The sequence below is a fragment of the Capricornis sumatraensis genome, chromosome 15 (genome assembly GCF_032405125.1).
Source record: "Capricornis sumatraensis isolate serow.1 chromosome 15, serow.2, whole genome shotgun sequence".
Lineage (NCBI taxonomy): Eukaryota > Metazoa > Chordata > Mammalia > Artiodactyla > Bovidae > Capricornis > Capricornis sumatraensis.
The window spans coordinates 51,260,742-51,287,394 of NC_091083.1; the positions used below are offsets into that span (position 1 = coordinate 51,260,742).

Sequence of the window (26,653 nt, forward strand, 5' to 3'; positions counted from 1 at the left end):
TTTATGTGACTCATTGAACTGGATTTACATACAAGCAAAGCTGTATGACAGACTGCAGTCTGTGGGGTCACAAAAGTCAGACATGACTTGGCAAGTAAACAACAGTGTTTCATTCCATAATGAAGATATTCTAGAAATAATATTGTTTTCAAGTTTTAAAATAGAGACTCCCTTAGAAATAAATATTTCATTTTATGTTCACACCATTCATGAGACATTTTACTGTATAGGTATTTTAAAAAACTTGTTTTTTTTTTTTTGAAAGTCAGATTTTTGTCTATGTGTGTATATTTTTAGTCTAACAGTTTATCCCATTTTTTGGCTATAGTCCCGTAACTCATCCCTAAATACAATGTAATGGATAGCTTTGAAGTCAGAGTGCTATCCAGGAAACTTCTAAGAACATGGGGGAAAAGTGAAATAAATTGCTACTAAGCCCTGTCCTAGCTTGACCTCCTTCTGCCCTGTAAAAACCAAGACCAAGATATATAGTAATCAGTTGTGCACTATGCTGAGATCTTTACAAACACAGCATTTTATAGAAGACGAAATGTTTAAAACTCTTTAGTGTGACCATGTACCTTGTGAATGGGGAAGCCTAGTTTCCAGCCTGTGTCTATAGTACTTTCACCACTGAAGAGGGTAGTGAGGGCCTCAAAGGTGCTATGAGGTCCACATAGATCCATGGAAGATCCAGTGATTTAATTATATTATTATGGCTTTTAAGTGATTTTAAAGTCTCTTTGTTTTCAGGTAAAAATAACAGACTAAAAATAGGCTTAAGTATTTTAACTGAATTTGAATGATCATCTCCTAATATTAGGGGGTAGACGATTAAGAAAAAGAGGACATTTAAATCCTTTTTGTGGGTTTTTAAAAGGTATTACTCAAGTTCATTTTAAATGAGTCAGTTATAGTAAAACTTTGTTAATGGAATATTAGCTTACATGATAGTTGTTTTAGTCTATTGATAAAATGATTTTTTGCCCTAGAAGAAAGCCTGCCTTCCTGCCATATATAGTAAATTCGGTTTCATTTTTTTCTGAGCCTTAGTTTGGATGTCCATAAGGAATTAAATTATAGTTTTTTAGCTGGCATTGAAACGTTTGGATGCATCAGGGTGACAGTTTTATAGTGTATATCAGAATCAGAAGCAGTCCCAGTTCTAGGAGTTCATCTGATGAAGACAGTCACAACACTTGCAGAAATTACTTGCTGAAGGTACATTTTCACAGTGTTGATGACCAAAAATGGAGAATAGCCTAAACATCTCAAGAAAATATTATAAGAAGGATGGTACAGTGAATTATTGTATAGCCACTAACTATGATGATGTAGGAGAGTGTTTCAAAATGACATCCAGAAATGTTTACACTAGATTTAGTAATAAAGCAGGTCACAGAATGTTTTCTACTATTAACATATAATACTGACTTTATTTATCTTTAAACAACACTGGTAAATAAAACATGTTGAGAGTATACTGTTCGGGAAGTGAGACCAGGGTGATTGTTATTTTCTTCTTTTGTTTATCTGTGTTTTTAAGTTTTTCCAAAGGTGACATAGAAATAAGTGTTTTTTTAATAAGAAAAGTCTAAAATACTTTTTTTAAAGCAAGGTGACCTTAGCATGTTTGTGTCATTCTGATACTTCTCATTGCAGTTCACCAGGATTTTTTTTAAATTAATTAATTTAGTTTTGGCTGTGCTCGGGCTTTCTCTAGTTGTGACTAGTGAAGGCTACTCTCTAGTTGTACTGTACGGGCTTTTCATTTCGGTGGCTTCTCGTATTGCAGAGCATGGACTCTAGGCATGCAGGCTTCAGTAGTTGTGGCACGTGGGCTTAGTAGTTGTGGCTCATGGGCTCTAGAGCATAGGCTCCGTAGTTGTGGTCCACAGGCTGAGTTGCCCTGTGGCATGAGGGATCTTCCTGGACCGGGGATTAAACCCGTGTACCCTGCATTGGCAGGTGAATTCTTAACCACTGGACCACCAGGGGAGTCCCAGTTTGGCAGTTTTTAAATGTGCTTTGAGAGTGAAGGTAGTGGGTAACTGTGCAGTAGGGTTTGTGCTTACATTCATCATGTAAGTGATTAAAAGGTTTTAAAATAATGCATATTAAATGTTTTAAAAAACTTAATCAACATAAAAGGTCACAGTTCCTACAACTTCTTGTTGCCTTATACATAATTCTAGATAGCATTATCATATCTCTCTTTTCACGTTACTCATCCACTCTGTGGGCCGAGGACATTAGAGACATGGTGAGAGGGTAACAGGCAGGAAGGCCAGGGGTCTCCAAATGGAGGAAGTAGGCTGCAAGGGTCCGACATTTTTATCTCTCTTAAGTGGCAGGAGGAAACAAACTAGCAATATTTTTTTCCTTCTCTATACAAATTTAAAAGGAGGTTTCTCTTATAATACTGTGTTGCCATAATGACACCTGGTTTCACCTGAAGTTAACTATACTCAAACCTTGAGTTAACCAATGCATTTTTCTTATGGAAATGTTTGTCTTAAGCTATGTTAATGTACTATGCATTTATCCCAAACTCTGTCTTCAAGTTCTGCCTAATAGCTCAGAACCTACTTGACAAACCAGTATGTTATACTCAGACATTGTTCCCCTAATCTATGTAAATGAAACTATTTGTATGGTAATCTGCCCTTCTACAAGATTCAAGTCAATCATTTTATGGCCCTGGATGAATCGTCTGGTGCCAAGATTATCCCAAAATACATTTTATGAATGAGGGGCCTGGTGCCATTCTGAGTTTTAAGACATTCCTTTCTTTCATTAACAAGACTGCTAGTGACTATATAACATCCAGCTGAAGACTAGCAGGGGGGTACTCTTTCTGCCTCCTTCTGATGCCTATGTCAGAAGCTTTCTCTGTCTTCTTTATACTGTAATAAAACTTTATTACACAAAAGCTCTGAGCGATCAAGCCTCGTCTCTGGCCCCTAATTGAATTCTTCTCCTCCGGAGGCCAAGAATCCCGGCATCTTTTCGTGGGTCAACAACAACCTTTCGATGCTGCTTTCCTTTCTTCCCCTTCTACCTTTGGACTTTTTTCAGCTAAAATGTTACTTTTAAATTGTTCAGGTTTGCTTCTGTTTGCTAATCAGAATTATCTGTCGTGTTTTATTTATAGGTCATATCTGTACAGCACTTATATTTTTAATGATAATGTAAATATTGTTCAAGAATCGACTCAGGTGATCAGATGCCAAGAGAAGGAAATGTAATTTGTGTGATTGGGTTGAGTTGTTTTGTTGGTTTTTTTCCCCCCTTAAAGGAACATGACCCAAGCATCAAAATCAAAATGGATTATCTTTGGGACTTCCCTGCTGGTCCAGTGGTTAAGAATCTGCCTTCCAATGCAGGGAGTGTGGGTTTGATCCCTAGTCAGAGAACTAAGATCCCACATGCTATGGGACAGCTAAGCCCGTGGGCCACCACTACTGAGCCCATGTGCCACAACTAAGATACAGCCAAACAAATTTTTTTTTTTTAAAGAGAGAATGTTTTTTAAAAATGGATTATCTTTTCTCGTGCTTCACTGAATTATCCCATATTTTAACATGCTTCATATTTGGACTTTAACCTTGTTGCTTAGCACTTTTCCAACTCTTTGTAATCTTTTTATCTATAGTGTTCTGGAAAAGTTTGAGTCTATCTGATCACATCTTCATCCTGCTTGACACTCTCTTCCACTCTAGAATATCTCCTTTCTGTTTTCTCTCTTTGTTCTTCCTGTCAGGTTCATCCATTCAGTTGCTTGTCCTTCACCCTTGCTTTTTTTTTTTAAATATTTATTTATTTAACTGCACTGGGTCTTATTTGTGGCACATAGGATCTTTGTTGTGGTGCCCAGGGTTCTCGAGGCACCAGGGCTTCTCTCTAGTTGTGGCACTTGGGCTGTAGAACACAGAGGCTCAGCAGTTGCAGTAGGCAAGTTCTCTAGTTTTGCATGTGGGCTTAGTTGCTCTGAGGCCTGGGATCAAACCCACGTCCCCTGAATTGCAAGACGGATTCTTAACCACTGGACCACCTGGGAATCCCCCCACCCTTTGTTTTCTTTATGCTCTTCTCTAGATTTCTTTGTTTTTTTGCTTGTATCCCTTCTGTAAATGTTTGCTTTTTATATACGTCTTTAACTTTCCTGATTTCACAGTTGTGTTTTCCAATAGTTTCTTTTTTATAGCAGCTTATTCTTGTTTTATGAAGTTAATGTTTTCTCAGAAACTATTAGCTTATTTTTTTTAATGCTCTCCTCCTTTTTGTGCCATTTTATCCTCAAATATCTGATGAGGAATGAGAAATTTGAAGTAGGCAGGGTAGGTTCCCTTTGCTATTTCTTAGGTAGGAGTTTTTCTTCAAAAAGCCTCATCACTGGTTTTGACTATCAGATTTTGCTTTATGAATGTGTTTTTTAGTTTGATTTGGGCTCCTCAGGTGCCAGAATGAGAAGCCTTATGTTGGAGCTCTGACTCCCCTCTGGACACTTTAGCTACCTTCACAGAGTAGATGGTCTGTTTCCTTGGAACAGTGCTCTGGTTTTGTTGGGTGGGGAAGCCTGATGGCTTTGGTTGGGTGCCCTCATTCTTCTACCTTCCTGTCTACCCACCTTCCAAATAATTTCTGAATAGCTATTCAGTGGCTTGCTTTCAGTTGATTATCCTGTTTTGTTTCGACCATCCACTCCCAGTTTTCATTCCTGCCAGCTCCAACTTAGAAGGCTCTCTGGGGCTGAGAACATTGGCTCCTACTTCTCTTATACCTGTGTAAATTTTTCCTGTGTGTGTTCTGGAATTCATCATATCTTATCCATAAATACTTTCCCATTTTCTGTTTTCTAAAATTTCATATCTCTTACTTGTTGATGGCACCTCTGCACAACCCCAAATTTCCCTTCACTCTTTTAGTGACTGTCATCTTAGTGCACATTTTGATGGGAAGGTAGGCTAATGCATGTGCCTATTCTGCTTTCTTTAATTGGAAATTGCCCAAGTAGTTTTAGATATACTGTTGAACCTTTTTAAACTAAAGAAATGCCCTTTATCTAGCTTGGCACCATGTGGACCCTGAATAATTAATATGTTGAAGAAGTAACCTAGAGTCAGTATAAGTACTGACTGAAAACTGTTTAACTTTTTAGAATACAGGAGTTGATGTCTGATGATCAGCGAGAAGCAGGTCGGATTCCACGAACAATAGAGTGTGAGCTTGTTCATGATCTCGTGGATAGCTGTGTCCCAGGAGACACAGTGACTATCACTGGAGTTGTCAAAGTCTCCAATGCTGAGGAAGGTGTGGTATAATTTTCCTCAATTTGACTGTCTCTCAGTAGTTTGTCAGCATTCATCTTTTCCCTTTTGAAGATATTTCTGAATTTCCAGTAAAGAACTCCTTGATTCTTATACAGGTGAAACTTTTCCTCTAAAATTAAGGTTTATTTAGTAATACAACTTACCATGCCTTTCTTTTACATTCTACTTGAATCTCTGTAGGGAAAATGAAAATACCAATTACTGTATTTTTGTACTTTGAAATTTATAGGTTCTCGAAATAAGAATGACAAATGCATGTTCCTTTTGTACATTGAAGCAAATTCTGTTAGCAATAACAAAGGACAGAAAACAAAGGCTTCTGAGGATGGATGTAAGCATGGAGCACTGATGGAGTTCTCACTTAAAGACCTTTATGCCATCCAGGAGATTCAGTCTGAGGAAAACCTGTTTAAACTCATTGTCAAGTATGTATGAGATTATCTCAAGTTCTATTTTATCATTTACATGTTGGGGGTGCTTTTGACTACCAGTAATTGAAAACCAGTCAAAATGGTTGCAAATTACAATTCATTAGATATCTTTAGTGGAGAAGGCAATGGCACCCCACTCCAGTACTCTTGCCTGGAGTATCCCATGGACGGAGGAGCCTGGTAGGCTGCAGTCCATGAGGTCGCTAAGAGTTGGACACGACTGAGCGACTTCACTTTGACTTTTCACTTTCATGCATTGGAGAAGGAAATGGCAACCCACTCCAGTATTATTGCCTGGAGAATCCCAGGGACGGGGGAGCCTGGTGGGCTGCCATCTATGGAGTCGCACAGAGTCGGACACAACTGAAGCAACTTAGCAACAGCAGCAGCAGACATCTTTAGACCTGTGCAGCCAAGTCACTGAAAGAAGGAGACTAAAGGGTGAACTGTGTACATAATATTTAAAGAAGGGACAAAATTTCATATTCATATTTGAACTGAAATTTCATATTCAGTTCAAAGAATTAGAATACATAAGGCCATATATGAATATATGAAGTATTAGGTTGAATATAAAGAAGTATTTTCCATTCATCAATTGTATAATCCTATTCAAACAAAAAGGGCAAGGTGGAAGAGATAGAATTCAGCTATTTACTCATTTTTGTATAGCCTGTGAGCTAAGATTGGTTTTTATGTTTTTTCATAACTGAAGAAAATCAAAAGAATATTTCATGACACAAAATTACACGAAAGTCAGATTTTGCTGTCCACAAATTAACTTTTATTGGAACATAGCCACACTCATTCATTTACATAGTATCTGACTGCTTTTGAGCTACAGTGACAGAGTTGAGTAGATGTGATAGAGACAGGTCACAGATATTTTCTGTTTGTACCTTTACAAATAAGATTGCTGATCTCTAGTTGAAACAATAAGGAAAATTTACTATCTCACATTAACTGGTTACTCAACAGAAGAGTCATGAATTCCAAAGTAATTTCAATTAATGTATGTAGAGGGTTGTTTGTTTACTTTTAGAAAGCAAGAAAGAGAGTCACATAGAAGTCACTTACTACTGAGAAGTATTTCAGAATAGTTTTTATTTCTGTTATTGTCCTACAATAGAGAAGAAACAATGTAGAGGTACTTTTGCTTTAGTGGTTACAGACTTTTTTAGGGAGATATAAACCGAAGTTAGAGTCTTGCTTCAGCCACTTCCGGTTGTAATCTGGAGCATTTAATTTCTGCTTCATTTTTATCTTCTAAAGTAGAAATAATAATACCTGCCTCAGAATGTTGTTCTAAAGGTTAAATGAGATTTCATTATATACTTAACATGATTAACACAGTGTGCTGTTATTTTGGCAGTTTTTTGGATAATTTTGAAGAAATAGAAAATGAGAGACTGAATAGTAGATGTACCAAACAGAGGTAAAGACCTGAGATTTTGAAGTGCATTGTATTAGAAAAATTGATCTTGTCATTTAGCCTTTGGACTCTAGGAGAATTTGACACTTTTTTCTGCCTTTAATATGTTAATTAGCAAGCTGGGAAAAGTATAGTTTCCTTGAGGGTTGTTTGTTCTTAAACCCTCAAAGATATCCTTTGAATAGATAGCTATCCAAACCCATCCTGGTAGATAGGGTTCCCTGAGCTAGGGAGACTGATGATCTGGTGGTAAGTGGTGGAGTGATGAGTGGTCTGTAGCAGGTGGCCACGGAACTCCCTGGTTGAGGACCAAAACACCTCTTTGGCATCTGTTACCGATTAAAATAACAGTGAACATGTGCAGTGGTCCTTTTTCTGCCATACTTAATGAAGTACTTATGTTAGTATAAAAAACTTGGATTTCTTCCTACAGTTTGCTTTTACCTTTTAGTTCTAAATTTAGAATTTTTCATGGCTCTCCATTTGTTCATCTTGCAGGGATTGGCAAACTAGGAAAGCTGCCTATTTTGGTAAATAAAGTTTTATTAGAACACAGCCCTACCCATTAATTTGCAAATTATTGATTGTTGCTTTGATGAAAGTTGGGTATTATGACCCAGATAGTAAAAGTGAAACTATTTATTTTCTGGCCCTTTATGAAAAATGTTGTCAACCCTTCAGTTCAGTTCAGTTCAGTCCAGTCGCTCAGACGTGTCTGACTCTTTGTGACCCCATGAACCATAGCATGCCAGGCCTCCCTGTGCATCACCAAACCCGGAGTCCACCCAAACCCATGTCCATTGAGTTGGTGATACCATCCAACCATCTCATCCTCTGTCGTCCCCTTCTCCTCCTGCCCTCAATCTTTCCCAGCATCAAAGTCTTTTCCAGTGAGTCAGCTGTTCGCATCAGGTGGCCAAAGTATTGGAGTTTCAGCTTCAACATCAGTCCTTTCAATGAACACTCAGGACTGATCTCCTTTAGGATGGACTGGTTGGATCCCCTTGTCAACCCTTGCTAGATTAACAAATGGAAGCCTTTGAGAAGAGAATGGAGAAGACAAATAGAAGGCTGTTTTAGTTTAGGTTCCTTCAGAAACAATGATTTGCATAAGTGTGGTTTATCTGGGAGATTACCCCCAGAAATACTGAAAGGGGAATGAGAAAGGGAGAGAGAGAAGGGAGGCAATCAGTGTCTGGTGCCTTAATGAAGGCTTAATCTTTTCTGAGGCCTCTGGGACACTTGGTTTAAGACCTAGCCTCAGTAATTTTCCATTTAAGGGTCTAGATTTGGAGCTGCTCCTGAGAATATTAGACATGCCAGGACTTCTGTCCTGCCCAGCCTGCCTGCTGCTAATCCTTCTGCAGCCATAGAAAGCCTTTTGGCACACAGATGCAGTTAGTTGCTTGTTAGGAGGTGAGCAGTGATCTGCAGGAGGATGCTGAACAATGATTGCCAAGGGGGAATGGGAGGATACCAACTTTGTGTTTACATATATTAACAGAGATAAAATGTTTCAGAATTTATTCCTGATTGATTTATCCCTGTCCTTTTTGTTCCTGTTTATACAACTGACAGATGTGAGATACTTCTTTATATTAAATATAATACTTCATATGTTCATATATGACCTTATTTATTCTGATTCTTTGAACTGAAAAAATGAAATTTTATTCTTTAAATATTGTGTACTCAGTTCACCCTTTAGTCTCCTTTCAATGACTTGGCTACACAAGTCTATAGAGATGTCTGTTCATATAAAAGATAATTCTTTACCCTAAAGTATTAGTGTGCAGAATAACCCATACTCATGATTATGATTTTTTTTTTTTTTTTTGGCCGTGCCACATGGCATGCAGAATCTTAGTTCCCCAACCAGGGATCAGACCCCTGATGTGGTATCTTAACCACTAAACTGCCAGGGAAGTCCCTATGATGCATTTTATAGGCTAGTAATGGAAATGCTTTATAAGTATCCTGTCTCCCTTTCACAGACACAATTTCTAAAGTATTCTTCTCTTTATAGATTGATCAAGAATTTTGATAAATTTATTGTTAGAATAAAGTTTCTTGAGCTGTTTGGTACTAAGTAAAGTAACTTAAGTAGATTGTAAAGTAGATCTTCATCACCTGAAAATGTGAGTTAGAATTTATAAATCGTATTCTGTTTTTCAGCTCGCTTTGCCCTGTCATTTTTGGTCATGAAGTAAGTATTTTACTTCATTTTACTCAAAAATACATAAATTTAGCAAAAACAGAATATAAAGATTTTGCAAAAATAGTAATTTCTGTTGGCCCGTTATTCATAGTTTAATATGAATCATTATTCTCCATAAATAAATGATGTGAGAGAGAAACCGCAGTCCCTTGTAAGACAGAGCTTCCTACCAATTAGAGTTAATAGGAATGGACTTCTTTTAAAGTGACTCTGGACACAGTAGACGGTAAAGCAGGAGCTAACAAATACTTCTCGGGTTTGTGGAATAGATTCAATGCCTGGCAAGGTAGGGCTTCACTCGGTGACTTTTACGATACCTTATTTTATATGCTTTCTAATCATTTACATTAAAGAAGTGTATTTTTAGAGTTTTCGTAGGAAAATAGAAAAGCAAAATGCAGTCATTTTTTTTTTTTTTTAATCCCCACACGAATGTTGTAAATACAGGAGGAGCACCCCTTTTGCTAGTCATCTTTGTTTTTCTTTCTTGTTTTCCCTCTCTCTTCTTTCACATTTGAGCTTGTTAAAGCAGGTTTGGCATTAGCACTCTTTGGAGGAAGCCAGAAATATGCAGATGACAAAAACAGAATTCCAATTCGAGGAGACCCCCATGTCCTTGTTGTTGGAGACCCAGGCTTGGGAAAAAGTCAGATGCTACAGGTAGGAAATCAGATATTTAGGATCTGACCTTTTGCTTACAAAATAGTCTCCTGTCACACAGGCTGTACAAGCATACTGCTCTGTTAAGATGTCAGCTATTGTAAAATATTAACCATTTCCCTAACCCCTATTTTTCTTTAATTAAAAAAAAGATGATTTCTTTCTTTTCTTTTTTAAAATATTTATTTATTTAATTTATTTGGCTGCACTGGGTCTTAGTTATGACATTGGGTATGTGGGATCTTTAGATGCAGCATGCAGGATCCAGTTCCTTGACCAAGTATTTAACTCGGGCCCCCCCCCCTCCGCTGCATTGGGAGGATGAAGTCTTAGCCACTGGACCACCAGAGAAGTCCCTCTAACCTTTTTTTGTATCCAGCATTGCTTTACCAGTCTTTATTGTTGTGACCTCACCTATGAATAGAATAGTTCAAGAAAGTAAAGCAGGCTCACCCAATATCTCTTTATACAACCATATAAACACTGAATTAGGCTTTAAGAATAGTCTGATAAATATGATAGGTCAATCCTGTCCATCTCCACTGCTTCTCTCTGAGTCTAAAATAAGGAAATTCCCATGACCAATATGTTGTTCGTCCCCACGATTTTAGCTGTGCCTATCAGAGCCTAGTAGTTCTCCCCGTGCTGCCCTAGAAGGTGCAGCCTTTGGAATGCTTGTGCTTGGAGTGACACCTGCCAAGCCAATGTAAGAATGGTTAGGAACCCTATCACTATCAGCTTTGGAGCTTTTTGAAAATACTGTGGCCTTCCCCGGTATTAAGAATTAAGAATCTCTTGAATGAGGGTCTTAGCATCTACATGTTTATAACCACAGGTGATTCTGAAGTGCAGCCAGAATTGAAAACTCTGGTCTTCTCATTGTATTATAAACCTACTGTCCATCAGAATCATTATTCCCTATGGCTGGGTGTTATTTATTTTTGTTCTATTCATTTAAAGTTTCATATAAATCACAACTAGTTTATTGTGTTACAAGCTACCTGGGTGGTACCTGGAAAGGGACTTTGGGAACACTAGTTATGTTGTTTCTTGATACGGATGTCAGTTGCATGGAAATTTGTTGAACTGTACAGTTATATGTACTATAATTATGTACATTATATTTAAATAAGTATACTTCAAAAAATCACTCAGTTATCATTTTAATTTCTAATCAGATATTTTTAAAATCCTGTGTTTTCATATTTTGTTTGTTTTGGCCAATTGGGCCAACTTGTTTTTATTCTGTTCTGAACCCTTTGGCAGGCCTGATAACTGAGACACAGAGTATCCAGTTATAGGTGAAACAGAGTAGATGGTAACAATGAAAACAGTATACTTAGGTAAGGTATGCAGGTAAAAGTGTGTGTGGGAATCTGAATTTCATGTAAGTCTGCAGCCCCACTAAGCCAAGGGTTTTAAAAATTAGGCTAATACTAACAGTTACGATGGAGAAGACTCTTGAGAGCCCCTTGGACTGTAAGGAGATCCAGCCAGTCCATCCTAAAGTAGATCAATCATGGGTGTTCATTGGAAGGACTGATGTTGAAGCTGAGACTCCAATACTTGGCCACCTGATACAAAGAGCTGACTTATTGGAAAAGACCCTGATGCTGGGAAAGATTGAAGGCAGGAGGAGAAGGGGACGACAGAGGATGAGATGGTTGGATGGCATCACCAACTCAATGGACATGAGTTTGGGTGAACTCTGGGAGTTGGTGATGGACAGGGAGGCCTGGCATGCTGTGGTTCATAGGGTCGCAAAAGAGTCGGACATGACTGAGTGACTGAACTGAGCAGTTATGAGTTGTTTATATTTTTAAACTATTTTCCTCTGACCATTTAGTAAGCCAGCATATTCTCAAACTAACAACTAAGGAATTACAAGTAAGAAAAATAATGATAGCTACCATTTATTTAGCTAGGCACCAAAGCTTCACTTAGGTTGTGTGCTATATCAGTCCAGAGCACATTGTTGACATAGTAGGGTAAGCACTGCCTGCTAGGGCTATGAGATGCACAGAGGTGTACAGTGGCCTTGCACGAGGCACATATTATATGCCATGTACCAGGTTAAGTGCCTTGCATATATGATCTCATTTAACTCTCAAGACAGTATGTAATAAAACATAAGGAAGCTGAGGTTTCAAGAGAGGTTCAAGAGCAGCACCACCAGTAGGTACATGATAGAGCCAAGATCTGTTTAAACAGGTCTGCCTGACTCCAGAGGTCCATGCTTTTAGCTGTTGCACTACTTAACTACTTTTCTGTGTACTGTTACCTTGTTTGAAGGTGAACACTATTAAGCCATTTTATTACCTGGTGTTTAAAGAAGCACTGGGGTTTCTGAAACTAAAATTAGTACTTACATATTTGCTATTATAACTTGAAATGAAGCATAAGTTACAATTGTGTATTCATATGAACATAGACTTTAGAATCAGGCTGCTTGGGTTTGATTTAATCCTAACCTCACACCTTCATAGCTGTGTGAGTTACTCTCTTCAAACCTTAGTTCTACATCAGTAGCAGGTGTATAATACTGAATAATACTCTTACTGTGGTGGTGAAGATTGTATGGGAAAGCCTTTAGAAGAATGACTGGCATATAGCCAATGCTTGTGAGCCACTACTGTATTATTTCCCTTTTACTTTGATTCTTTTAAACTCTCCATTTCTTTAGGCAGTATGCAGTGTTGCCCCACGTGGTGTGTATGTTTGTGGTAATACCACAACCACTTCTGGTTTGACTGTAACTCTTTCAAAAGATAGTTCCTCTGGAGATTTTGCTTTGGAAGCTGGTGCCCTGGTACTTGGTGATCAAGGTAAGAGGCCAAAGCAGATACTAATAATAATTCTGGGGTTTTTTTAAAGTCTTTTCTTTTTCAATTACTTTCTTTACATTCTGTTCCAAGAGTCATTTGGACAGCACTTTCCCAACCAGTGAGTTGAGAATGAGTGCCAAAAAAACTAGAAATACCCATCTCATTGTGTTTTCAGGATATGACAAATAGTTTTTATAAGAAATCTAGTTGGAAGGCTCAGCAGGAAGAGATTGATAGTTGGGCTTTGCTGCCTGTTTCTCTTTGTGATGTTTTAACCCTGTTGGGAAAACATATACCTATGTATGTGTCAGGCAGTGTGTACCCAGATTCTAGTCCAGCTGAGATCATTCCTTCCAGTTTGCCAGCAATGTCACATTTCTAAATCCAGTGACTGTCAGCCATGTTTGGCACAGCTGATCGCTGCATCAATGGAGTACTTTATCTCCTTGGTTTCTAGGACACTGCACTCTGCTGATTTTCTTCTTACTTTACTCACTGTTCAGTCTGTCTTTACTTGTTCTTCATCTTCCCAACCTCTTAACTGGCTGGCTCCTCAGAGTACTTAGTTTTTGTAGTATTTCCTTGTCAGCCTGTACTCTTCTTCTTGGTTATTTTATCTAGTTTCATGGCTCTTCACCTACCTATATGCTGAAGTTTTCCTGATTTATGTTTCTTCTCCCTTGAACTCCAGGCATATATATCCCTTTGCCTATGCAGTGTCTTTGCAACTTTCTCAAACCTAGCATGTCCAAAGCCAAAATCTTGATCTTTCCCTCTCAGTAAATGACAGTTCCATCCTTCTATTTGGTTATATCAGGAAACATGAAGACATTCTTGATTTTTTTCTCATACCTCACATCCAGGCTGTCAGCAGACTTCGTTTGCTCTACCTTCTAGATACCACGTAACCACTGCTGCTGCACCATCATCTCTCGCATGGCTTATTACTGTGATCTCCTGATTGGCATGCCTGTGACCACCCTTACTCTTTCTATTGTTTGTAACAAGGCAGAGCAATCCCATTAAAACTTAGATCACATTGTTCTTCCATTCAAAACCCTCCAGTGCCTTCCCATCTCACTTGGTGAAAGCCAGGTTTGATAGTGACACAGATGCCCTTTAATCACCATTTCATATTCTGGCCTTAAATCACCTCTTTTGCCTCATTATCTACCCTTTTCTTCACTCTTATTACGTCTTCTCCAGCTACATAGGCCTCCTTGCTAAACCTTGAAGTATAGCACCAGCACTCCAGGCATGTCATGTTCCCACATCACAGTCTTTGTACTTTGGAACCTTCTTACTTCAGATAGTCTGCAGGGCTCTTTCAATTTTTTGCTAGAAAGACCCCAGTGTGACCTTCTTAACAACACATTTTACACAGTAATCCCCACCCTCACTGACCCTGTTCTCTTTATCCTACTCTACGTCTCTTGCGAGAGCACTTTTTACCTGCTCATATACCATATGGTTTACTTTTTTTTATTATCTGCCTCCAACACTGAACAGAATGTAACCTTCACAGCAAGGACAGAGAATTTTGTCTTTGCAGTGTTATATCCACATGCCTAGAATATAGTGTTGTTTAGTCGATAAGTCATGTCCAATTATTTTCTACCCCGTGGACTGCAGCACGCCAGGCTCTTCTGTCTTCCACTGTCTCCAGGAGTTTGCTTAAATTCATGTCCACTGAATTGGTGATGCTATCTAACCACCTTGTCCTCTGCCGCCCACTTCTCCTGCCTTCAATCCCAGCATCAGCTCTTTGCATTAGATGGCCAGAGTATTGGAGCTTCAGCAACAGTCCTTCCAATGAATATTCAGGACTGATTTCCTTTAGGATTGGCTGGTTTGATCTCCTTGCAGTCCAAGGGACTCTCAAGAATCTTCTCTAGCACCACAGTTTGAAAGTATCAGTTCTTTGGCATTCAGCTTTCTCTATGTTCCAGCTCTCATATCTGTACATGACTACTGGAAAAACAATAGCTTTGACTATACAAACCTTTGTTGGCAAAGTGATGTCTTTGCTTTTTAATACACTGTCTAGGTTTGTCATAGCTTTCCTTCTAAGGAGCAAGCATCTTTTAATTTCATGGCTGCAGTTACAGTCTGACTTTGGAGCCCAAGAAAATAAAATCTGTCACTGTGTGCATGTGCGTGTGCATGTGAGTGTGTGTGTGTGTTAGTTGCTCATTTGGGTCTGACTATTAGGGACCCCATGGACTGTAGCCTGCCAGGCTCCTCTGTCCATGGGATTCTCCATGCAAGAGTACTAGAGTGGGTTGCCATTTCCTCCTCCAGGGATCTTCCAGACCCAGAGATTGAACCCATGTCTCTTAGGTCTCCTGCATTGGCAAGCAGGTTCTTTATTATCTGAGCCACCAGGGAAGCCCTAAAATCTGTCACTGCTTCTAATTTTTCTCCATTTGCCGTGAAGTGATGGGACCAGATGCCATGATCTTAGTTTTTTGAATCTTGAGTTTTAAGCTGGCTTTTTCACTCTCCTTTTTCACCCTCATCAGGAAGCTCTTTAGTTCCTTTCCACTTTCTGTCACTGGAGTGGTATCATCCACTATCTTGAGGTTGTTGATATTTCTCCCAGTAATCTTGATTCCAGCTTGTGAATCATCCAGCCTGGCATTTCACATTCTTTACTCTGCATATAAGCTAAATAAGCAGGGTGATAGTGTACTGTCTTGTTGTACTCCTTTCCCAGTTTTGAACCAGTTTTTTGTTCTGTGTTTGGTTCTAACTGTTGCTTCTTGACGTGCATACCGGTTTTTTAGGAGACAGGTAATTTGGTCTGATATTCCCATCTCTTTAAGAATTTTCCACATTTTGTTGTAATCCACACAATCAAAGGATTTAGCTAAGTCAATTAAGCAGAAATAAATGTTTTTCTGGAACTCTCTTGCTTTTTCCATGGTCCAAGAATATTGACAATTTGATCTCTGGTTCCTCTGCCTTTTCTAAATCCATCTTGTACATCTGGAAGTTCTCAGTTTATGTACTGCTGAAGGCTAGTTTGAAGGATTTTGAGCATAACCTTACTAGCAAGTGAAATGAAGGCAATTGTACAATAGTTTGAACATTCTTTGGCATTGACCTTCTTTGGAGTTGGAATGAAAACTGACCTTTTCCAGCCCTGTGGCCACTGATGAGATTTCCAAATTTGCTGACATATTGAGTGTAGCACTTTAACAGCATCATCTTTTAGGCTTTGAAACAGCTCAACTGGAATTCCATCAACTCCACTAGCTTTGTTTTTAGTAATTCTTTCTCAGGGCTGCTTGACTTCACACTCCAGGATGTCTGGCTCTAGGTGAGTGATAATACCATCATGGTTATCCAGGTTATTAAGACCTTTTTTGTATAATTCTTTTGTGTATTCTTGCCACCTCTTCTTATAAAAAGCATTTAGTAAATATTTGATGAATTCATAAATTCTAAAACATTTCCTTGGTTATTGTATAGCTCATTAGAAGTGACAGTATTTTTACTAAGTTAGCAGGTGAAGAAAATAAGAAACAGGAAGAGGCTACTCAGATGGTAAAGAATGTATCTGCAATGCAGGATACCTAGGTTTGATCCCTGGATCAGGAAGACCTCCTGGAGAAGGAAATAGCAACCCACTCCGATATTTTTCCTGGAAATTCCATGGACAGAAGAGCATGGTGGGCTACAGTCTACAGGGTTGCAAAGAGTCAGACAACTGAGCAACTGACACTTTCACACTTTGTTAAACTGTCAGATCTTCCTATTAAAAAGAAGTTGAAGGTGGTACAGTGTTTAGCTGTGCAGATCGCTAATGGCATTTAAGATGCAGTGTTAAAATTCCGTGGCCATCTCTTTCAAATCTATGTAGATAAGCCAAGCATTATGATGGTAAAAATATCACGGTTAACTGTATATATATATATATATATATATAACTGTTAAAATACAAAAGAATATTAGTCAACAGAGACCAGATTCTAGAAACAAATATAATCCTACCAAATAATAAATAGGACCCTATTAAATCTTTACTGAAGACTTTCAGGGGAAAAAATGAGAAATAGAGCTGTTTTATATTTCCCTTCTTCAATATCTGATGAAATGACCAAAAAATTGTTTGAAAACAAGCAACAAGATATATTAACTGTAGACAAACTAGCAACAGCTTAAAACGTTCATAATTTAAACTTTATGCTTTAAAACCAGGGACTGGCAAACTTAAGTCCACAGATCAACCCACCCTTCAGCCTGTTTTAGTGTAGTCCACAAGCTATTTTATTTTTTTTAATCTTTTTTTACTTTTTGTTTTTTTTTTTTTGTTTGACTGCATTGGGTCTTCATTGCCTCCTGAGGGCTTTCTCTAGTTGCCGCAAGCAGGGGCTACATTTTAGTTGTGGTGTGAGGGCTTCTCATTGCGGTGGCTTCTCTTATTGCAGAGCACAGGGTATGTGGGTTTCAGTAGTTGTGGTGTGTCGGCACAAGCTATTTTAAAGGACTGTAAAGAACAAACAAAAAACCCAAGAATATGTGACAAGACTGTATGTGGCCCACAAAAACATCAAAATTTCATCTGCCTGTTCATAGGAAAAGTTTGCCAACTCCTGCTTTAAACTTTGAAAAGTGGCAAAGAGGTAGTTTGACTTTTTCCTACCCTGTCCCCACCTCTGAGGAACTATACTAGTAATCTCGAGAATTTCCAGTAATACCATCAGTTCCAGAGAGGTCTGCACTGACTCATCATAGAGTAGGTATACAGAGGTTTAACCATAGCAAAGCCCTTGGGGCATGACCACCAATTTATCATGGTATGAAGAGGAGGAGAGGAAAAATATTACAAGATAATGTTAGAGGGCCTCCAATAACCTGGGGATTAGATGTAAAATACATCTGGCACATAAAATGGCTTCATTCAGTGGTGGGTCTTCATATTTAAAGAGTTTGAGCGTACAATTAACTGTATGGTTTTATAGTCAACACCTGGTATTGCTGAGACCTGCACTCTAGTCTTCTGACTTTAGACCCATGTGTTCCTTCCCAAATCATGCTGCCCACTGTTCCCAAAAGACCCAGCTCATATAGCACCTTTTTCTTGAAACCTTTCCAGATTCCCCTTCCTCTTTTAATCCCACCTCACCCCCAGAAAATTCATATGATGATGCATATCTATTATAGTTGTTAAAATACACTATCTTGAATGTGTATATACTTAACCTCATCTGTTCAGATTTAACTCTTGAAGCTTTTTGAGGGTTATTCTCATATCTTCATTTTTGTAACCCTCACATGTAGTGCTTTGCCTGTGGAAAATGCTAATTAAATAACAGTTAAATAAGACTGATATTTTATTTGCTGTAAATCAAGTACAAATTTTGTACTGTTTGACACTTCATAATTTTACCTGTTGGAAACTTTTGGAAATATGCTTTATTGTGGAATAATTTCTTTCCTGTTAGGTTTGAAACTTGACCAAAGGAAAAATTTTTGTCGAATTATTTTACTGTGGTTGCAGGTATCTGTGGAATAGATGAATTTGATAAAATGGGGAATCAACATCAAGCCTTGTTAGAAGCCATGGAACAGCAAAGTATTAGTCTTGCTAAGGCTGGCATGGTTTGTAGCCTCCCTGCAAGAACTTCCATCATTGCTGCTGCAAATCCAGTTGGAGGACACTACAATAAAGCCAAAACAGTTTCTGAGAATTTAAAGTAAGTCTCTTCAAATATTTATACTTTAATATATTGAATCCCTATAGATATGAAAAAGATAAAGATAACTGTGGACATATATATGGATATTTTACAGAAGTTGCAACTTTCCAATAAATGTACACAAATGTGTTAGAACACTCCATTAAAGCAATGAAGTGCTATTGACATCTACCAGTTTGACAAACATTTTAAATATTAATCATTATTGTCAATGGTGTGGGGAAATGGGGTCTCACATACACAGTTGAGATTTTGAAGGACAGCTTGGCATGTTTATCACTGTTTTAAATGTACTTTGTTCCAGCCATTTGTTTTAGGAGTTATATTCACAGAAACAGGCACAAGAATACACACAGATATGTTGACAGGGTGGATTTTACAGCATTGTTTATCACCATCAAAAACTGGAAATGAAATGCTCATTGATAGGGAAGTGGTTTAACTATATAGTAAGACTATACTGTGGAAAGCAGCAATTAGAAGAATGAAAGTAGCTTTGCATATACTCTGATAAGGAATATGTCTGTGCTTTACTGTTAAGTGACAAGAGCATGTTACCTGCTTATTTGTATATGTGATGTGATCCTACTTTTTTCCAAAACCAGTGTTTATATCTTTATGTGAGTATGCTTTCTCTTCTAATTTGTTCTGTACAGGTTGGACAAAATGTTTGGGAAGGGGAAAATAGACTCAAGTGATGCATGAGTGAAAAAAGACAAAAAAGATGCCTCAGATGAAAATTTAGAACTTTAAAAATTATAGTGGGAAACAAAATGCTAATTTCCTAATATTTATTAATAGCTACTTTTTTTTCTTTTTAAAAAATCTTTTGGCTACATGTTGGATCTTTCTAGGTCCCTGACCAGAGATCGAACCCTTACCCCTGCATTGGCAGGGTGGAGTCTTAACCACTGGACTGCCTGGGAATTGTAGAAATGGTACATAGTAAAATACACAATTTTACTTTGAGATTTTGGGTATTTCTGTGCTACCAGCACCAAAAAAGCCATCTTACTAGTGTTTCTTAGTAAAACGACAAAGTCCTAGATTGGAAAGATCAGAAAGATCCTACTGAACAAGGATCCAGGAGACTTAGATTCTGGTTTTAGTGGTACCACTAGAATGGTAGTCAGAGTCTTTAATCATTCTGGATTTCAGTTTGTTGGTCTCAAATATAGGAGTTATGTGATTGGTAGATTCAAAAATGATTAAGTAGAACACAGCACTTTTACTATAATGACTAATAGGCATATTTAATAAAAAGTGGTATTTTTGCTTCTAAATGGGCATAGGTGCTTTGAGAGACTCAGTGTTTTGGTGAGACAAAAGATGTAAAAGATTAAGAATTTCTCAACCAGATAATCTTCAGTGTATCACAAAGCATTCTAGCTTGTAATTTCATTGATCCTAAATCATCAGAAGTCATATAGAACATAGAGAAGAATTTAGTGGTTTTGATGGTGTGAGAAAAGGCATCCTCAACATGTGGGTGCATATAAGCCTGTGTTCATGTGACCCGGTATGTCTCTGGAGTTGGTGGGCACGTTGAATGCAGAAGCTATTGCTTGTTTCCTTAACCTAAAGCTTCATTTTTTAAGTTCTACATGGAACTTGATTAATAAAGAAGTGAATAAACAGCTTTCTAGGTTTTCTGTTTAATTCCAATCACTGTTTCTTCTTTCTTTCATACCTTTAGAATGGGGAGTGCCCTACTATCCAGATTTGATTTGGTCTTTATCCTGTTAGACACTCCAAATGAAGATCATGATCATTTACTCTCTGAACATGTGATTGCAATAAGGGCTGGAAAACAGAGAGCTGTTAGCAGTGCCACAGTAGCTCGTATGAATAGTCAGGATTCAAATACTTCTATACTTGAAGTAGTTTCTGATAAGCCACTATCAGAAAGACTAAAGGTAAGTTTCTTCTCTTTAATAATTTGGTTCAGTTTTGTTTGAAAGTCAGAGTTCAGTGTGTTGCTTGTTGTAGAGCAGTAGTATGTAAACTTTCTTAGCAAACACCTTTTATATTATAATACTAGAGTTTGTATGAAGTTCAGTTGAGATAATCTAAGTCAGCTAGACCAAGAGCTAGAAATGCAGAGTTTGGTTTATTTGGAAAATATAATATTTATCTAAGTATTAGAATGTTTTAGAATATTATATTTATTTAAACAGTTATTTTAGCAGAAAGATTTTATTTGCTACATATCCTTGTAATCTTGGGCCTTTTTAAAAAATCATGTTTTAGGTGGTTCCTGGAGAAACAATAGATCCAATTCCCCACCAGTTATTGAGAAAGTACATTGGCTACTCTCGGCAGTATGTCTATCCAAGGCTATCCACAGAAGCTGCTCAAATTCTTCAGGATTTTTACCTTGAGCTCCGGAAACAGAGCCAGCGGTTAAGTAGCTCACCAATCACTACTAGGCAGCTGGAATCTTTGATTCGTCTAACAGAGGTTCATTTATTTTAAGTTCTTGCTCTTTTGGCTTAAAAAGGGGGTAGAGGGTTATAAGATTTCTCTTAAATTTTCTGTGTAATTATTTGCTTTTCTTCCTACTGGGTAACATTAGAAATGGGTAGATAAAAATTTTAAAGGTCATGGAACTCAAAACCTATGGGATGCAGCAAAGGCAATTCTAAGAGGGAAGTTTATAGCAATACAATCCTCCCCCAAGAAACAAGAAAAATAGACAACCTAACTTCACACCTAAAACAATTGGAAAAAGAAGAACAAAAAAGCCCTCAAAATTAGTAGAAGAAATCATAAAGATCAGAGCAGAAATAAATGAAAAAGAAATGAAAGAAACAATAGTAAAGATTAATAAAACTAAAAGCTAGTTCTTTGTGAAGATACACAAAACTGACAAGCCTTTAGTGAGCCGCATCAAGAAAAAACAAAGAATCAAATCAACAAAATTAGAAATGAAAAAGGAGAGGTTAGAACAGACAATGCAGAAAGACAAAGGATTATAAGAGACTATTATGAACAACTGTATGGCAATAAAATGGATAACCTGGAAGAAATGGACAGATTCTTAGAAAAGTTCAGTCTTCCAAGACTGAACAAGGAGGAAATAGAAATTATGAATAACCCAATTACAAGCACTGAAAATTGAAGCTGTGATCAAACATCTCCCAAAAAACAAAAGCCAAGGACGAGACGGCTTCACAGGAGAATTCCATCAAACACTTAGAGAAGAGCTAATGCCTATTCTTCTAAAATTCTTTCAAAAAAATTGCAGAGGAAGGAACACTTCCAAACTCATTCCGTAAGGCCGCCATCATTCTGATACCAAAACCAGACAAAGACAACACAAAAAAAGAAACATACAGGCCACTATCACTAATGAAAACAGATGTAAAAATCCTCAACAAAATTTTAGCAAACAGAATTCAGCAACACATCAAAACTTGTACACTACGATCAAGTTGGGTTTATTGCAGGGATGCAAGGATTCTTTAATCTATGCAAATCAATAAATGCGATAAACCATATGATCATCTCAATAGATGCAGAAAAAGCCTTTGACAAAATTCAGCACCCATTTATGATTAAAACTCTTCAAAAAATGGGCATAGAAGGAACCTACCTCAACACAGTAAAGGCCATATATGATAAGCCTACAGCAAACATTATTCTCAGTAGTGAAAAACTGAAAGCATTACCCCTAAGATCAGGAACAAGAAAAGGGTGTCCACTTTCACCACTGTTATTCAGCATAGTTCTGGAAGTCCTAGCTACAGCAATCAGAGAAGAAAAATAAAAGGAATCCAGATCAGAAAAGAAGAAGTAAAGCTCTCACTGTTTGCAGATGACATGACACTGTACTTAGAAAACCCTAAAAATAGTATCAGAAAATTACTAGAGCTAATCAATGAATTTAGCAAAGTTGCAGGATACTAAATCAGTACACAGAAATCACTTGCATTTCTATATACTAACAATGAAAAATCAGAGCAATTAAGGAATCAATCCCATTCACCATTGCAACAAAAAGAATTAAATATCTAGGAATAAACTTACTAAGGAGACAACTGTACACAGAAAGTTATAAGACACTAATGAAAGAAATCAAAGATGACATAAACAGATGTAGAGGTATTCCATGTTCCTGGGTAGGAAGAACCAATATTGTGAAAATGACTATACTACCAAACACAATCTATAGATTCAGTGCCATCCCTATCAAATTACCAATGGCATTTTTCACAGAACTTGAACAAAAAATTTCCCAATTCATATGGAAACACAAAAGACCCCAAATAGCCAGGGCAGTCTTGAGAAAGAAGAATGGAACAAGAGGAATCAACCTTCCTGACTTCAGATTATACCACAAACCTACAGTCATCAAGAGAGGATTGTACTGGCACAAAAACAGAAATATAGACCAACGGAACAAGATAGAAAGCCCAGAAATAAACCCATGCACCTATGGGTACCTTATTTTTAACAATGGAGGCAAGAATATACAATGGGGCAAAGACAGCCTCTTCAGTAAATAATGCTGGGAAAACTGGACAGCTACATGTAAAAGAATGGAATGAAAACACTTCCTAACACCATACACAAAGATAAACTCAAAATGGATTAAAGACCTAAATGTAAGGCCAGAAACTATAAAACTCTTAGAGGAAAACATAGAACACTTGATGACATAAAGCAAGATCGTCCATGACCCACCTCTGAGAGTACTCAAAATAAAAACAAAGGTAACAAAGTAGGACCCAATTAAACTTAAAAGCTTTTGCATAGCAAAGGAAACTATAAACAGGGTGAAAAGACAGGCCTCAGAATGGGAGAAAAATCACGGCAAATGAAACAACTAACAAAGGATTAATTTCCAAAATATACAAGCAGCTCATACAACTCAATACCAGAAAAACAAACAGCCCAATCAAAAAGTGGGAAAAAGACCTAAACAGACATTTCTGTAAAGAAGACATACAGATGGCTAACAAACACATGAAAAGATGCCCAACATTGCTCATTATTAGAAAAAAATGCAAATCAAAACTACAATGTGATATCACCTCACACTGGTCAGAATGGCCATCATCAAAAAGTCTAAAAACAATAAATGCTGGAGAAGGTGTGGAGAAAAAGGAACGTTCTTGCACTGTTGTTAGGAATATAAATTGATAATAGCCACTATGGAAGATGGTATGGAGATTCCTTAAAGAACTATGGATAAAACCACCATATGACCCAGCAATCCCACGCCTAGGCATATACCCTGCTGCTGCTACTGCTGCTAAAAGTTGCTTCAGTCGTGTCCGACCCCATGCAACCCCATAGATGGCAGCCCACCAGGCTCCCTAGTCCCTGGGATTCTCCAGGCAACAACACTGGAGTGGGTTGCCATTTCCTTCTCCAATGCATGAAAGTGAAAAGTGAAAGTGAAGTCGCTTAGTCACGTCCAACTCTTTGAGACCCCATGGACTGCAGCTTTCTAGGCTCCTCCGTCCATGGGATTTTCCAGGCAAGAGTACTGGAGTGGGGTGCCATTGCCCTCTCTCGTATACTCTGAGGAAACCAAAATTGAAAAATACACATGTATCCCAGTACTCATTGCAGCACTATTTACAATAGCTAGATCATGGAAGCAACCTAGATGTCCATCAACAGATTAATGGATTAAGAAGTTTTGGTACATATACACAATGGAATATTACCCATAAAAAGGAACACATCTGAATCAGTTCTAATGAGGTGGATGAACTTAGAACCTATTATACAGAGTGAAGTAAGTCAGAAAGAGAAGGATAAATATTGTATTTTAAACTGGAAAATTCTGAAAGAGATGGGAATACCAGACCACCTGACCTGCCTCTGTGAAATCTGTATGCTGGTCAGGAAGCAATAGTTAGAACTGGACATGGAACAGACTGGTTCCAAATAGGAAAAGGAGTGTTTCAAGGCTGTATATTGTCATCCTGCTTGTTTAACTTATATGCAGAGTACATCATGAGAAATGCTGGGCTGGATGAAGCACAAGCTGGATTCAAGATTGCTGGGAGAAATATCAATAACCTCAGATATGCAGATGACACCACCCTTGTGGCAGAAAGTGAAGAAGAACTAAAGAGCCTCTTGATGAAAGTGAACAAGGAAAGTGAAAAAGTTGTCTTAAAGCTCAACATTCAGAAAACTAAGGTCATGGCATCTGGTCCCATCACTTCATGGCAAATAGATGGATAAACAGTGGCTGACTTTATTTTGGGGGCTCCAAAATCACTGTAGATGGTGACTACAACCGTGAAATTAAAAGACGTTTACTCCTTGGAAAGTTCCGAGACCGCATATTAAAAAGCAGAGACGTTACTTTGCCAACAAAGGTCTGTCTAATCAAGGTTATAGTCTTTCCATTAATCATATGGATGTGACAGTTGGACAAAAAGAAAGCTAGGCGCTGAAGAATTGATGCTTTTGAACTGTGGTGTTGGAGAAGACTCTTGAGAGTCCCTTGGACTGCAAGGAGATCCAGCCAGTCCATTCTAAAAGAGATCAATCCCGAGTGTTCATTGGAAGGAGTGATGTTGAAGCTGAAACTCCAATACTTTGGCCACCTGATGCGAAGAGCTGAGTCAATTGAAAAGACCCCCAAAGTCAATTGAAAAGATTGAAGGCAGGAGAAGGGGATGACAGAAGATGAGATGTTTGATGGCATCTCTGACTCAATGGACATGAGTTTGGGTGAACTGTGGGAGTTGGTGATGGACAGGGTGGCCTGGCGTGCTGTGGTCCATGGGATTGCAAAGAGTTGGACACAACTGAATGACTGAACTGAACGCATATATACGGAATCTAGATAAATGGTACTAAAGAGTTTATTTACAGGGCAGCAGTGGAAAAACAGACATAGAAAATATACTTATGGACATGAGGAGAGGGGAGGAGGGGGTGAGATCAATGGAAAGAGTAACATGGAAACTTACCATATGTAAAATAGATAGCCAACGGGAGTTTGCTGTATGGCTCAGGAAACTCAAACATGGGCTCTGTATCAACCTAGAGGGATAGGATGGGGGGGGAGATGGGAGGGAGTTGCAAAAGGGAGGGAATATATGTATACCTGTGGCTGATTCATGTTGAGGTTTGACAGAAAACAACAAAATTCCAGAAAGCAGTTATCCTTCAGTTCAGTTCAGTTCCGTCGCTCAGTTGTGTCTGTCTCTTTGTGACCCCATGGACTGCAGCACACCAGACCTCCCTGTCCATCACCAACTCCTGGAGTTTACTCAAACTCATGCCCATTGAGTCGGTGATGCCATCCAACCATCTCATCCTCTTCAATCTTTCCCAGCATGAGGGTCTTTTCAGATGACTCAGCTCTTTGCATCAGGTGGCCAAAGTATTGGAGTTTCAGCTTCAACATCAGTCCTTCCAATGAATATTCACAACTGATCTCCTTTAGGATGGACTGGTTGGATATCCTTGCAGTCCAAGGGACTCTCAAGAATCTTCTCCAATACCACAGTTCAAAAGCATGAATTCTTTGGTGCTCATCTTTCTTTATAGTCAAACTCTTACATCTATACATGACTACTGGAAAAACCATAGCCTTGATTAGACGGACCTTTGTTGGCAAAGTAATGTCTCTGCTTTTTTGAATTATCCTTCAATAAAATATAAATAAAAACAATAAAAGGTTGTCATGGGACTTCCCTGGCAGTCCAGTGGTTAAAGCTCCCTGCTCCCTATGCAGGGGGTACTGGTTTGATCCCTGGTTGGGGAACTAAGATCCTGCATGCCCCAAGGCAAGGTCTAAAAAGAAGGTTGTGGTACATTTAACATATCAAGCAATGTTTAGCCATTTTTTAAAAGCAGGACCAGTTACATACCATGTAGTGTTTTTTTGTTTGTTTGTTTTGGTTTTTTCTTTAATGACACTTAGGGAACTCTTGAAGTTTGAAGATTCCTTAGGTTAAATAAGAATCTGGGTATTCAAAAATGAGCATATGGTAAGATGGAATGTGTCAAATATCTTAGCAGTGTTTGATTTGATACATGACAGGTCTGTAAGTGCCTATTTTTCTAACAGCA

At 38.1% G+C, this 26,653-nt stretch overlaps 1 protein-coding gene across 3 annotated transcripts in view; it reads left to right on the forward strand.

Moving 5' to 3' along the window:
* The window catches only part of MCM8 (minichromosome maintenance 8 homologous recombination repair factor), a 52,591-nt gene that overhangs the window by 11,175 nt on the left and 14,763 nt on the right, over positions 1–26,653 (forward strand). Inside the window, exons 8-15 of one of the 3 annotated variants that reach the window (XM_068987293.1) lie at positions 5,162–5,313; positions 5,563–5,758; positions 9,372–9,402; positions 9,934–10,074; positions 12,758–12,899; positions 18,406–18,601; positions 20,301–20,520; positions 20,855–21,064. In XM_068987293.1, the coding sequence (XP_068843394.1) occupies positions 5,162–5,313; positions 5,563–5,758; positions 9,372–9,402; positions 9,934–10,074; positions 12,758–12,899; positions 18,406–18,601; positions 20,301–20,520; positions 20,855–21,064 (1,288 nt within the window). The remainder of the gene's footprint in view (positions 1–5,161; positions 5,314–5,562; positions 5,759–9,371; positions 9,403–9,933; positions 10,075–12,757; positions 12,900–18,405; positions 18,602–20,300; positions 20,521–20,854; positions 21,065–26,653) is intronic. The other 2 variants (XM_068987294.1, XM_068987295.1) reach the window with 2 other exon arrangements.